General features: G+C 44.0%; 1 protein-coding gene across 2 annotated transcripts in view; it reads right to left on the bottom strand.

Annotated features, from left to right (window-relative positions):
* The window catches only part of sema6bb (sema domain, transmembrane domain (TM), and cytoplasmic domain, (semaphorin) 6Bb), a 229,338-nt gene that overhangs the window by 56,339 nt on the left and 156,918 nt on the right, over positions 1–16,081 (bottom strand). For both annotated transcript variants that reach the window (XM_028816503.2, XM_051935255.1), the window contains exon 2: positions 13,919–14,104. In XM_028816503.2, coding sequence (XP_028672336.1) covers positions 13,919–14,102 — 184 coding nt within the window. In that variant the 5' untranslated portion in view covers positions 14,103–14,104. The remainder of the gene's footprint in view (positions 1–13,918; positions 14,105–16,081) is intronic.

Genomic DNA, 16,081 nt, shown 5'->3' on the forward strand with positions numbered 1-16,081 from the left:
GGTTGAAAGACAATGCTCAGCGGCACGGCATTGCCATCTGCAATCACACCGATATTATTGAGGACGAATTTCTGGAGCACCACTCTGGCGCATTGGACAACCTATGCAAACATTGCAATTCATTCAACTTCACCTGTGAGAACAAGCAAGGTGGAGAATACAATTGCTGCCATAAAGGTCGAGTTCGAATTAACCCTTACAGATACCCTGACAGGTTTAAGACCCTGTTGACATATTTAGACCCAAACTCCAAGCACTTCTTGGAAAATATCAGAAAGTACAACAGTGCATTAGCCTGTGCATCCATGGGTGCACAAATATCCCTGCCTCCAGGCCATGGTCCATATTGTTACAGAATAAATGGCCAAATATACCATCAATCTGGACCCTTGCACCCCGGAGAGGGTGAAACACCAAACGCCATGACAAATGTAGAGATGAGATCAGCGACTACAACTGTCAAATCTGGCATACACCATAACAAATGTAGAGATGAGATCAGCAACCAAGACTGGCAAATCTGGCATATGCCATGACAAATGTACAGATGAGGTCAGCAACTATGATTGGCAAATCTGACCTACGCCATGATAAATGTAGAGATGAGGTCAGCAACTACGATTGGCAAATCTGGCATACGCTATAACAAATGTAGAGATGAGGTCAGCGACCAAGACTGGCAAATCTGGCATATGCCATGACAAATGTACAGATGAGGTCAGCAACTACCATTGGCAAATCTGACCTACGCCATGATAAATGTAGAGATGAGGTCAGCGACTACGATTGGCAAATCTGACCTACGCCATGATAAATGTAGAGATGAGGTCAGCAACTACGATTGGCAAATCTGGCATACGCTATAACAAATGTAGAGATGAGATCAGCAACCAAGACTGGCAAATCTGGCATATGCCATGACAAATGTACAGATGAGGTCAGCAACTACCATTGGCAAATCTGACCTACGCCATGATAAATGTAGAGATGAGGTCAGCGACTACGATTGGCAAATCTGACCTACGCCATGATAAATGTAGAGATGAGATCAGCGACCACCACTGGCAAATCTGGCATACGCCATGACAAATGTACAGATGAGATCAGCGACCAAGACTGGCAAATCTGGCATACGCCATGACAAATGTAGAGATGAGGTCAGCGACTACGATTGGCAAATCTGACCTACGCCATGATAAATGTAGAGATGAGGTCAGCGACTACGATTGGCAAATCTGACCTACGCCATGATAAATGTAGAGATGAGATCAGCGACCACCACTGGAAAATCTGACCTACACCATGATAACTGTAGAGATGAGGTCAGCGACTACAATTGGCAATCTGACATACTCAATGACAAATGTAGAGATGAGGTCAGCGACCAAGACTGGCAAATCTGACCTACGCCATGACAAATGTAGTGATGAGATCAGTGACTACGATTGGCAAATCTGGCATACGCTATAACAAATGTAGAGATGAGGTCAGCGACCAAGACTGGCAAATCTGACCTACACCACAAGAAAAAGTTGCATAATTTGAAATCCTGTAACGGTTGCTACATATTTTATGCGCTTTTATCTGTTTCTGCCGCTTGCTTCCTTTGGAATAGATATCCGAGGGAATGAGTGTCTTAGAGGATATCTCTTTAAGGGGAGCAGGGGGCCAAACCACGCCTGTGGGTCCTTGCCTAAACGCGCTGGTGTATGTGGGAAGAAGGAGAACCAATGTCAAAAGGGAAGGAGGCGTGCATTTTAAAAAGAATTGTTTAGGAAGGAGATGGGAAGGTGAATTAGAAAGGAAGCGATCTGTAAAGCAAATAAGGCTCCGTAACAAGAACGGTTCAGGCGCACAGAAAAGAGAGAGTGCTGGCTAACGAGGAAAGGTCATCGGAGCGCATGGCTGTAACTTAAATTTGTGACCCTTGCATCTTCCATGGAGGGATGTTAATGCCAATACACCCGGGTGAGGCAGACTTCAGCATTTGATAAAAGAGTCGTTGCCAAGCCGGTGAGATTGCTTCTTTTTAACAAGTCAGTGGGATACTCTGGCTAGTACGCTGGATTTATTGGCTGACTTCCCAGGCCGGTTGGAACAAAGCTAAGAGAAAGTCGATATAAAAGGGACTGGGGAACGTGTGGGGAGCGTGTATGTCTAATTTATATTTGTATATATATGTATGTCAGTCAGTCAGTCATTTTCCAACCTGCTATATCCTAACACAGGGTCACGGGGGTCTGCTGGAGCCAATCCCAGCCAGCACAGGGCGCAAGGCAGGAACCAATCCCGGGCAGGGCACCAGCCCACGCACACCCACACACCACGGACAATTTAGGATCACCAATGACCTAACCTGCATGTCTTTGGACTGTGGGAGGAAACCCACGCAGACACGGGGAGAACATGTAAACGCCATATAGGGAGGACCCGGGAAGCAAACCCAGGTCTCCTTACTGTGAGGCAGCAGCACTACCACTGCGCCACCGTGCCATCCATATATGTATGTGTTGTAAATTTTTTTTGTGCTGTCTGTAAATGGTCACATGGGGAGTGCATTATAGAGGGGTTCGGGGGAGGGTGTCATATTTAATTAGTTTCTGTTTATTTGTTCTGGATTTGGGTAGGATTGGTTATAGGTTGTTTATAGTTTTGTTTGGTTGTTTATAAAATATATTCTTATTTGTTTAATTGAATTTATTGTTGGGGTGGTTATTTCCTTTCATTAAATACATAAAGGACATCTCTATCTTATCTAAGGGGATCAAATTGGGGCTAAGGTTCTGTCTGGTTCCGTTTTTCGATAGAATTAGTTTTTCCTAAGAGCAGGAGATTCGTGTGTGTGCCGGTCTCCTCATCCTACTTTAAGATGAACTCGCTACAATCCACTCAAGACAAACTATTTTTTACCTGCCCCATGATGCTTTGCAAGGCCAGCAGGACATCACAGAGCTGTAACTGCCATGTGCAGAACTTTCACCAAGGCCTACTCCACCTCACAAATTTACGTCTCTGCCCAACGACTGTGCTGGAAGGCGAGCGCGCGATCGATAAACGCGACATGGCCAGCGATTTTCAGTCATGTGAACTGACAACCCTAATGTTTTGGTCAATTTTGAGTTATTATTTTTCAGGTCTTTATGTTGGTGTCAGTTTATTTATATAGCCAGGATTTGATGCTGACATCCCCCTCTAGTGGTCATTTTATTGTCATTTTTTACATTCTTGCATACAAAGTAAATAGGGAAAGTATTGGAATCGTCCAAAAATTCGATGTCGAGACTTTGATGAATCTCGATGTTTTAGACCAACTTGAGTACGCTTTCATTTAAGTCAACCAAATTTTGCATACAAGTATTAGGTACAAAATGTAGATTTCTATCAACTTTTGAGCTATTTCTGCTAACCAGAAGTGGCACTGTACCTTTTATTCCTGCAGCTGCAGAGCCTGATTTTATCAACTTTACTTTTATAATAATTGTTCAATATATTATTCATTTGATTTGATTTGTTATTCATGGTTCTTTAATGTACATTTTACTCCTCAAATATCCATGCCCATATCTGAGTATACAAGAAAGTTGAGGGGAGACCACTCCTGATTTTTCCAAGTCCTTTTGGCACTTATTGGGACCCTGGGACTCGTCGATCACAACAAAGGCAATGGGAACAAAATGCAACAAAAGTCGAAACTAAACTAACATCCTTAAATTATGATTTAAAGAGCAGACATTGTGATATGGGTGGCACGGTGGCGCAGTGGTAGTGCTGCTGCCTCGCAGTAAGGAGACCTGCGTGGGTTTCCTCCCACAGTCCGAAGACATGCAGGTTAGGTCATTGGCGATCCTAAATTGTCCTTGGTGTGTGCTTGGTGTGTGTGTGCCCTGCGGTGGGCTGGCACCCTGCCCGGGGTTTGTTCCTGCCTTGTGCCCTGTGTTGGCTGAGATTGGCTCCAGCAGCCCCCGTGACTCTGTAGTTAGGATATAGTGGGTTGGATAATGACAGACTGACTCACAATGTGATACTGCGGGCATTGAAACTAAGTAAAAAAAAACTGCAAATGAATCCTAATAAAGTCAGAAAAAAATAAAAAAGAAAGTAAATCCTAACAAGCCCAGGATGATCTTTTTTTCTTCACAGAATACATGGAGGAGACAAAAAAAGCACAATAGCAAAAATGCAAATGCAATTAGCAAAAGTGTGTGCTTCTGGTCCGGCACACTGTGAGACACCTTTATGGGTGTCTCTAACATGTGGAAATAAAATAAAAACCGGAGGAGACTTTCAGCCGCGTTATTCTAAGATGTGAAAGCATAATGAACAAAAAAAGAGGCAGTCACATTGACTAATCAGTCGAGCACATTTTTAGAATCTGTGTCATGCGGGTCTTGCGTCTGAATTGTCTCTGATCCACCCTGAGTCACTCAGATGGCGTTGGTAAACATTTGTCTACAAGCCAGGAACATCTTTCAGCTTGTCACAGACAAATATTAAGAGTTTCAAAACGCTTGTTCACAGGTTAAGAACCTCACACTGCTGTGAAACTTATATTACCGTATATACTCGCGTTTAAGTTCTCCCGCGGATAAGTCAGGACTTGATTTTACCGTATAATTTCCAGTATTTTATAATGTCGGTCATACAAGTCAAATGCAGAAAACTCACGCTATTGGTCCAAGAGATTACGATATGCTAACGCCCACCTGAGAGAGTAACCACGGAGCACACGGCCTTTGTTTTCTATGTGGGTGCGGCATTGCGCTGTACCGGCATGTGCTCCTAACCTCTCGCGCTCTCTCTTTTGTGCCCATGTCACCACACAGTAATACCCAAACTATTCCGAAGCGACATTTGCACTGTTTTGTGTTTTTTGTATCTCACACCCTCGTACACCTTTATCATAAGAGCATCCCTTATCTATGATGGAGCGTTCGACCAGAAGAAAATATGAAGCTGGTTTTAAATTAAAAGTCATTGAAGTGGGGAAAGAAATTGGTAACTGCGCCGCTGTAACAAAATTCGATGTGTCTGAGAAACTGATGAGAGATTGGAGGAGGTGAGAAGATGTAAAAAAAAAAAATTGCATTTTTGAATGTGCGTATAAGTCGGGGTCTGATTTTTCGGGTTTCAAGATCTGACTTATACGCGAGTATATACGGTGCATCATTCTTCAGCACTAGGACACCGGGACACACGTGTGCACAGCAGAACGTTGTCATTTCTGATAGCTGTGAAACAAGTGTCAGCATCTGCCAAGTGTTACGTATCGGTGTTAATTTATTTATATTTTATGCTTTATGGTGTTTCTTTTTTGTCAGTTTTGACCTCTCATTTTTTCATGTCTTAATGTTATTTCTGTAGGTTTCCAATGTAATTCTGCAGTACTAGGGTGTTGTACCGTGTTAGCCATTATGAATGTAATGAGAAGTCAAACAAAATGACACCTTTTATTGGCTAACGAAAAAGATTACAATATGCAAGGTTTTGAGGCAACTCAGGCCCCTTCTTCAGGCAAGATGTAATTCTGTAATCGTGTACTGTTCCCTTAGGTGTGCTTATGTTTTTTGCCCTTTATGGTTGGAGCCCCAGGAGGCGGGGCCACCCTGATATCACTACTCCTCTCCTCCCCCTGGCCATACAAGTCTGCTGAGAAGGCTCAGGAGTAGGAGAGCCTACATTCATTGTGGAGATTGTAACTTTTGTTTTCTATATCTTTGCATTTTGCCTTGTAGTTTCTACTGATGGCATTTTGTATTTCTAGCCATCGAGCTCTGTGAAGAGGATTATTTGTGTTCCGTTTTGTATGTCGAATTTACCCCATTTTTCTGACACTCATTGCACGCCCAACCTACCGGGAAGGAGTTCACTCTCTGAATTGCAATTCCCAAGATTTCTTCCATTTTTTTTCCCCCAAGGGTCTTTTTTGGGAGTTTTTTTCCCGCTCAAAAGTCAAAGACTAAGGGGGGGGTATCAAAAAGCAGGGCCTGTGAAAGCCCACTGTGGCACCCCTTGTCTGATTTCGGGGTGTACAAGAAATAAATTGTTGTCGTTGTGTGGTAAATGACTGGGAGTTTTACACGGTTGGGACCCCCTTCTGAGGAGAGGACCGGGGGAAGGGACATGACAACAGCAGTACCTCCCCTGGGACACGAGAGGGCAGCCCTCCCCTGGTTTGCATCGGGGCCACAGGGGCTGCCTGGACAGCTCCGGAGCCTTGGACTGCAGTACAGTAATCCCTCCTCCATCGCGGGGGTTGCGTTCCAGAGCCACCCGCGAAATAAGAAAATCCGCGAAGTAGAAACCATATGTTTATATGGTTATTTTTATATTGTCATGCTTGGGTAACAGATTTGCGCAGAAACACAGGAGGTTGTAGAGAGACAGGAACGTTATTCAAACACTGCAAACAAACATTTGTCTCTTTTTCAAAAGTTTAAACTGTGCTCCATGACAAGACAGAGATGACAGTTCTGTCTCACAATTAAAAGAATGCAAACATATCTTCCTCTTCAAAGGAGTGCGCGTCAGGAGCAGAGTCTGTCAGAAAGACAGAGGAAAGCAAACAAACCAATAGGGCTGTTTTGCTTTTAAGTATGCGAAGCACCGCGGCACAAAGCTGTTGAAGGCGGCAGCTCACACCCCCTCCGTCAGGAGCAGAGAGATAGACAGAGTTTGTTTTTCAATCAAAAATCAATACGTGCCCTTCGAGCTTTTAAGTATGTGAAGCTCCGTGCAGCATGTCGTTTCAGGAAGCAGCTGCACAAAAGATAGCAACGTGAAGATAATCTTACAGCATTTTTAGACGAGCGTCCTTATCGTCTAGGTGTGCGAACAGCCCCCCTGCTCACACCCCCTACGTCAGGATCAGAGAAAGTCAGCGCAAGAGAGACAGAAAAGTAAGCCGGGTAGCTTCTCAGCCATCTGCCAATAGCGTCCCTTGTATGAAATCAACTGGGCAAACCAACTGAGGAAGCATGTACCAGAAATTAAAAGACCCATTGTCCGCAGAAATCCGCGAACCAGAAAAAAATCTGCGATATATATTTAAATATTCTTACATATAAAATCCACGATGGAGTGAAGCCGCGAAAGGCGAAGCGCGATATAGCGAGGGATCACTGTACTTCCACCACACTTCTGGGTACAGAATTAAAGAGGCCACCTCACTCCATTCAGGGAGCTGGAATTGAGAAGGTAGAAGACAGAGCTAGCGGGAGAGGAGTGGAGGCGGCAGAAGAAAAAGAGAGGGAAGAGGAAAAAGAGAGGACTGTGAACAGTATTGTTGCTGGTTTGGGTCGCTGTGTTTTGTGTGCAGAAGAAATAGAAGTGTGTGCTTTTGGACATTGTCTCAGTGTCTGCCAGTAGCTGGGCTGATATTTCACAGTTGACTTATTCTTTTTCTGCAAATTTTGTACTGGTTTGTCATGAGGAAGGGAGAGCTAAGTCAAAAGGCAAAGCCCTCGATTTACCAGCTGATCGATGTTCCTACCCTCACCTGTGGTCACAAGCTTCTGGGTAGTGACCAAAAGAACTCAGCTGCTGATACAAATGGTGCAAATGTCCTTTCTTCGCAGGGTGTCGGGTGCTCAGCCTTATTGGATAAGAAGCACAGACACATGGGCCCTATTGAAAGGAGCAAGTGGAGGTGGTTCAAGCATCTGCTCTCTGGTTAGGGGTTTCAGGCTTCTAACCAGGAGGAGCCCCCAGGGAATGCTGGGGAGATTATAGTGTATCTCCCAGCTATGCTGGGAACGCCTTGATATCCCCCCATAGAGGAGCTGGAGGAGCTGGTGGGGAACAGAGAATTCTGGACATCTTTGCTTAGAGACTGCTGGGTTCACCATCCAGACTGAAAAACAGATGGATGGTTGGATGGTCTCAGACTGCTAAAGATGCCTCCACGGACAGAGCAATCTGCATCCCATCCTAACAGACAGTGGTGGGTTATTTGTCGACATGTCAAACACATGTAATACAGCATCAAATTTCCTAGGAATGTTGGAAACTGTCAATACCACCAGGGGAAATGTTTCAAAGTGAAGGGAAGAGAGGAAGCGTGGATTTCTCAGAAGGCCGATCGGATGTGCGTGTGAATGGGTCCTTCAGGTATTACACACATCCTGAGCGTCCTCTGATGACAAGAGAGCTGTTTGACACACAATCGGCACGCTGGAACAACAAACACACTCATTTTAGGTGGCTGCAAAGCATCTATCAACACGTCGTGAACGCACCTTCTTTTAAACAGCCATAGAATGTTTTGTCAGGATGTAAGGAAACAATTAAGAGAGCTGTGAAACGTTTTCCCGTCCTTTAAAAGTAAACAGCAGCTAACCATTTGTCAAAATGTCACGTCTGACATTAGAAAACTGTGAATCACTGGCCGCCTTGTCACAGACATGCTGAACATCAAGACAGCCTGAAAACATTGGCCTTGATTCTGCCAAAGACGACATTTTGTCTCCTGGCCTTTGTCTACATGTACTACACATACGCATTGGACTACTATAATAATCATAATAATCATCATCATCATAATCATCTTAATAATAATAATAATCATCAAAATAACAATAATAAAAGTCATCATCTTAATAATAATCATCATCAATCAATTATGCAGTAAGAATTATGTTCCTGGACTTCCCTAGCGCGTTCAGCACCATCCAACCTCTGCTCCTTAGGGACAAGCTGACAGAGATGGGAGTAGATTCATACCTGGTGGCATTGATCGTGGACTATCTTACAGACAGACCTCAGTATGTGCGCCTCGGGAACTGCAGGTCTGACATTGTGGTCAGCAGCACAGGAGCGCCACAGGAGATTGTACTTTCTCCGGTCCTGTTCAGCCTATATACATCAGACTTCTAATATAACTCGGAGTTCTGCCACGTGCAAAAGTTCACTGACGACACTGCTATCGTGGGCTGCATCAGGAATGGGCAGGAGGAAGAGTATAGGAACCTCATCAAGGACTTTGTTAAATGGTGCAACTTAAACCACCTACAACTGAACACCAGCAAAACCAAGGAGCTGGTGGTGGATTTTAGGAGGCCCAGACCCCTCATGGACCCAATGATCATCAGAGGTGACTGTGTGCAGATGGTGCAGACCTATAAATATCTGGGAGTGCAGCTGGATGATAAATTGGACTGGACTGCCAATACTAATGCTCTGTGTAAGAAAGGACAGAGCCGACTATACTTCCTTAGAAGGCTGGCGTCCTTCAACATCTGCAATAAGATGCTGCAGATGTTCTATCAGACGGTTGAGGCATCTATGTATCTTAAGATCTGTCTATCTATCATAACAATAATAATGATCATCATCATAATCATCATCTTCATCATCATAATAATAATCATCATCTTCATAATAATAATAATCATCCATCATCATCATCTTCATCACCATCATCTTCATAGTAATAATAATCATCATCTTCATCATAATAATAATCATCATCATCTTCATCATCATAATAATCATCAACTTCATCATCATAATAATAATAATCACCATCTTCATAATAATAATAATAATAATCATCCATCATCATCATCATCATAATAATAATAATCATCATCATCTTCATCATCATAATAATCATCATCAACTTCATCATCATAATAATAATAATCACCGTCTTCATAATAATAATAATAATAATAATAATCCATCATCATCATCATAATAATAATAATAATCATCATCTTCATAATAATAATCGATCATCAACTTCATCATCATCATAATAATAATCATCATCTTCATAATAATAATAATAATCATCCATCATCATCATCATCATCTTCATAATAATAATAATCATCATCTTCATCATCAATTTCACCATCATAATAATAATAATCATCATCTTCATAATAATAATAATAATCATCCATCATAATAATAATCATCATCATAATAATAATAACCATCTTCATCATAATATAATAATAATAATCATCATCATCATCTTCTTCATCATAATAATAATCATATATTTTATTTATATAGCACCTTTCCCGTGCTTTTATGAGAGACTGCTAACATTAGCTAAGTGTGATGCTGATGAGAAACACACATGTCCTCCTGTCATCAACAGGCTTTAATGTTTGACAAGTCTTCGTGAAGTACTCGATGTGTTCTTAACTCAGGTCAGCCATGAAGCTCTGGTCAGCATGCCCTAAGCTGCCAGATCACCTGCACTTCAGAACAGGTAATCCACCTGAAGCTACTTGGATGAGGGACCATCTAGGAGAAGCTTGGATTTTTGCTGGAAGAGGAGTTGGTGAGGCCATCAGGGGGCGCTTACCCTGAGGTCTGTGTGTGGATCCCAAAGTACCAGTGCAGTGACGGGGACCCTGTCCTGTAAAAAAGGGGGGCCGTCCATCAGATGAGACTTAAATTGAGGTCCTGACTCTCTGTGGTCATTAAAGATCCTTGGGCATCCTTTGTAAAGAGCAGGGTGTATCCTGATGTCCTGGTTAAATTGCCCACCACAGCCTAGTCATTCTGGCCCCCTAATCACCCCCTGTTTCTAATTGTCTCTCTCTCTTCCTCACCTCTTAGCCACCTAACAGCTATAACATGTAGTGAGAGTACTGGGGCAATAATGGCTGCCGTCGCATCATCCAGGTGGGTGCTGCACATTAGTGGTCGCTGAAGTGGCTTGACACTCACTATGTAAAGTGCTTTGAGTAGCAAGAAAAGCGCTATGTAAATGTAAAGAATCATTATTATAATATTATATTATTATTAAGTGCACTTTATCTTCTCCCCAATGTTATGAAGCGTTTTTACACGTCACCATATCATAAACAGGCTTTAATATTCAGGCACTACTAAATACAGTATTTGTCAGCATGCCAAGTATATAATTTAACATCAGACAGCTATTTAATATTAATGAAAATGTGATTTGAAACTACTGTCCACATATATGAAATACAAAGCTCCATCTGTCACGCAATTACTCGTGAACTAGTGGGACTAGAACCTTGATCTTGGACTTGATCGAAAGCTGATGACCGCATACGTTCTGGAAATTCAAAGCATTTCACATAATGGCAACCTTGACAAACTGACCGGTGCTCATGGGTTTATTGAGACAAAGAAAAAATGAACTAGCGACATCTGTTGAGTACCAAACAAATTGCAGAGGCCGATGACGTGCCAAAGAACACCATGATAGGAAGACAAACAAGAAGAGCAGAACCATCTGATGAGTGTCAAGTTGGGGATACAGAATGAAAGAATGACAAAGACGGAGAAGTGCATGTGACCGGCAGACTGTGTCTTTCACTAATATCTATTGTGGCAGACCGCCGGGGCCCTTACCTGGCTGGGACACCTTGATAATGGAAGGACCAAGGTAGACAGCTTATTCTGGACACTATCTCAATGCTAGAGGGCAGGCCCACGGGCTTGCAGATGGGGACACGGGTTTGGAGCTTAGAAGCTTATCCCTGCTGGGGCCAGTGGCAACCACCAAGGGGTGCCTGGACATTTACCGAGCCCTGTTTGGGAGCACTTTCGCCACACCCGGAGGTGCTATAAAAGACAACATTTTATCCTATAAAAGGAGCCAGCCGCCACTACTCAAGGTGCCGAAGCCAGGAGGAAGAGGATGAAGCTTGATAAAAGGGAAGGGGGAGGTGGGCGACGGATGCACCGCCTCCGCAAAAGGTAAGGAAGGATGGGGAGTGGCTGAGATCTCTGCCGATTGGGAATCCCGACAGCTATTGGCTAGCCCCCAGAACTCCATCTCCCATAAGACACTGCAGGACTCAAAGGAAAGAGCTGCATGCTCACCCGCTCACGGCCAGCAGACGGAGCAGCCCACTAAAGCCCGATATTGTCGCCGGCCAAACCAATTAATGATCTTACACCGCACATAAAAGGGGACATCTGAGCGAATTGCCTGCTAATTTTAAATCAGCGAGTAGCCAGAGGTCCAACAGTGGATGTGACCGACCACCCGCTGGGGAATGAGACAGAGTCGGGAGGAGGAGTGGAGAGTTGAGAGATGGGAAGAAAAAGGACTGGGAATTTAATATTTGGTGCTTTGTACGGTGTGCTTCTGTGGGGAGTGAGATAAAGGTGCTTCCCACAGCTGAATAAAGGTGTGATGTGTGCCGGACTTGGCCTCTGTGCCTGTTGGGTCCGGGGTTTGGGGAGATGCACGCCTCCTGGTTACCACACTATTAAATATAGTAAAGATATGGCAGGTAGAGTTGCTGTTTATAACCAGCAGGGGCGCTACCACCACAGTCCTCAGTATGAAGTCTGGCAGGGTGGTACACATGTGGTTATAGCATTCAGTACAGACAGACAGACAGACAGACAGACAGATAGGAAAGGCATTATATAACAGATGATAGATAGATAGATAGATGTGAAAGGCACTATATAATAGATAGATAGGAAAGGCACTATATAATAGATAGATAGATGTGAAAGGCACTATGTAATAGACAGATAGGAAAGGCACTATATAATAGATAGATAGATAGATGTGAAAGGCACTATATAATAGATAGATAGATAGATAGGAAAGGCACTACATGATAGATAGATAGATAGATAGATAGATAGATAGATAGATAGATAGATAGATAGATAGATAGATAGATAGATATGAAAGGCACTATATAATAGACAGATATGAAAGGCACTATATAATAGATAGATAGATAGATGTGAACGGCACGTTATAGGAGATGAATAGCACTTTATGTTTCTCTTGGGGGAAGTTTGTCTTTTTTCAGGCTAAATAAATAAGTGCTTTACACAGACACTGGGGGGCCACTTCAGCCACCACCAGTGTGTATAGTCCACCTGGATGATGCCATGACAGCCATTTATGTGCCAGTATGTGTGCCACACACAAGGGGTGACAGAGACAGTTATCCAATGACTAAAAGGAATGAAAACTTGTCACGTGTGTAAAGGTACAAAGAGCAGTCACAGTCAGAGTGAGGCACTATAAAGACCCTCTGCTGTAGGTATAAAGGAGACCCCATGGTGTTTCTTCACACATCTCCGCCCTGCTAGTGTGTCAGGGAGAGGATGTGCAGCGTTGCTCATAATGGCCCTCAATTTCGACTTTGTTCTCTGCTCCTCTAGCAGGACCTCCAGCAGGACCAGATGGCGTCCCCTAACTGAGCCTGCCCTTTCATTAGTTTGTTGATTTGGTGGGCTTCTTGAAGTGATGTTACCAGCCCAGCACACCACACTGGCCACCACAGAGTCATAGAACATGTAAAGGACGTCACTGCCCACATTAAGGGAGTGCAGTCCCCAGAGAGCTAAGAGTCTCCTCTGCCTTTAGTTATGGGTGCATGCATCAGCTCACCTAAGTACGTTTTGAAAGCAATGAGCCATTGAGTGCCATTGGTCAGACATTCTGCTCACTTGCTCGATGAAGCCATCCGTCAGTTCTGTGTTTATTTTCTATGGCACCTTTCATAGCAGTCAGTTAAGTGTTTTGATAGTAGCTGTGAACCATAAGTCGCACACGTTATAAATAGACATGTGTAAAACTAGAAAAGCTGTGAGCTGCTCATCAATTCATAGCCTCTGTGTTTTACAGGGGAGCAGGAGGTGTGAAGCTCCGTGCTTCGTCTCTACAGAGCAGTAAGCCATCAGACCCCTGACGGTTTAAGGCTCATTTTTTGCACAGCGCGAGTTTCAGCTCCTGTCCAATTCTTAGTGGGCTGACTGCAACATTCACCACAGCTCCCTGAGTTGGGATCCTCTGATCTGCTCTGAAGTGGCAAACTCCGACATGCAGAGTAAGCAGAAGGCGACATAGCCGAGTTTAGCGAGGACAGCCAAACCGAACTGCCACCCCACCCCGCCTTAATCTCTCCATACCAAAACAAGAGAGGAGACGAAGAAAGAAAAGACTCACCGTTCACGGGGGCCACGCTGAGTGGCGCTGGCTCATCGGGGAAGGCGGGCTCAGCCAATTGAAGCAGCACAGCGAGCAGCAGCAAGGCCAGTGTCAGGGTTGTCATGGCAGCAGGAGAGCGCTTTGTCAGAGAGAAAGGTGTGCCATCAGACACCGCTGGAATTGTCTCTTTCCCTCCCGACATCACTGAAATAACAGAAGAAAAAAAAAGATTTCTTTATTACAGAGTGGCTGAGCTAGTAAAGAGCAGTTACAGGCAGTCGAGGACCCTCAAAAGAGACACTTCTAAAAACGGCAGTATAATAAAAAGCACCACCTTGGGATGGCCACTCAACACCTGGAGGTGCCAGTAAATGAAGGGCTTTTGATGACCCCTGCTGTCCGAGACTGCAGCTCTGTGATCAGAGGGTTTGCTTGCCATTGATATCCATGCACTCCCTGAGCTTCAGCATTTTTGCTCTCCAGAACCATCTGTCCACTCATACATTCACTCATGTTCTGAGACGCTCATTTGGTTCAGAGTCATGGGGACTTGGTACCTGTCACAATGTCACTGCTTGTGAGGCAGGAGACACCACTGCAGGACATCTTCACCCACACTGAGCCAGTTTAAAAATTGCCAATTACCTTAACTTCACATCTTGACAGGACAGACACAAATTACCAGTGTGCCCCCCCCTCCCAGGAAAAAGATCCTCTCACCCAGTTTAGGCACTGGCAACAGAGAGAAACTTTCAATGAAGTGACCTCAGCTCCCAGTCTGGACCTTTACAGGCCCCCTTCTTGCTTCTATTAATGTGGCCTACAGTATGTCACACATGTGCGTCCGAGGCTCACCTTGCCGGCTCTGATCAGGTATGCAGTACTACCCCGTGATGAGAGGGGGCGCTGTCGTCAACTGTCTTGTCTCTTCAGAGCAGACACCCTCTGACCACACCCCCATGGCTCCAAGACACCCTCTGACCACACCCCCATGGCCCCAAAAAGGCCACGCCCCTTCTGGGCCAGAACATAAAAAACGGCCATCCCCAGAATGAGGCCGAGCCAATGACAGGATCAGCTGGATTGGCTATATCTTGGTTATTATATTTTATTTTTTTTATCTGTTTTGTTTATTTTATTTTTTCTGTTGCCTCACAATGAGCCTATGACAAGCCAGAGCCGGATTGGCTGTTCCTTGGTTATTATATTTTATTTGATTTATTTAATTTTTTCTGTTGCCTCACAATGAACCTATGCTATACCTTGGTTATTATATTTTATTTTTATATTTGTTTTGTTTTATTTTTTCTGTTGCCTCACAATGAAATGGGAGGGTTGGGTTGGGACTCGGCAAGTCACTCTTGGTCCACACGTGTAATTTCCCAAACCACCACCTCACGCCCGTTGCCCCCTCTATAAGTTTCAGCTCCTGCCACCCTGGATGAGCAGATATGATATAAAAGGTGCTATATACGTGATTATTTAATTGAGAGTTGTTTTCCATTTTACCCCCCCCCACCCACTCATGCTCCCATTTCAACTCCACTCTGCTAATTTTTTTGCCAATGTTGCACAAATTCAGCAATGGTTTAATTCCCCAGAGTTGGAGGAATTATTCCAGAAATGGGCAGTTTTATGGCTGTGAAGGGGGCTGGGAATTTGGATTTGGAAATATGGCAAAGCTTTAATTTAGTAATGAGAGACACCCATGAAACAATGAAAGAGACGGAGATTAAGGGGCAGCCGGCATCCTAAATCGCCATTGACCGATGGGAGAGCGTCTGTGTGCATCTGTGTACTCGTGTGTCTGTGTGTGTCTGCTTAATAATTTATGACAGGATGTCAGGCCCCACACATTAAGCTAACATAATTAGAAACTGTGGGTTGTGACAATGCAAAGAGCTGCAGGGAGATGTGCACATTCAATACCCACACGCCATGAATGCACACACGCTGGCACACGTTGCAGCTCCCTGCTACCAGAATCATACCAGTCACCCTGAATTCATCTTTGTTAAGGCCGAAGTAACATCTCCCTGCAAAACCACCCACTCCCAAATATGTGCCCAGTTACATCTCCAGAATTTCTCCTCAAATGCATCTTTAGTGACCCTCATGGATTGCATTTCCATTGACCAAAAAAAGGAAGGCCATGTCCCCTAAGTCATTTTCCTCATTAAA

The sequence above is a fragment of the Erpetoichthys calabaricus genome, chromosome 12 (assembly GCF_900747795.2).
Source record: "Erpetoichthys calabaricus chromosome 12, fErpCal1.3, whole genome shotgun sequence".
NCBI classification, from domain to species: Eukaryota; Metazoa; Chordata; class Cladistia; order Polypteriformes; family Polypteridae; genus Erpetoichthys; species Erpetoichthys calabaricus.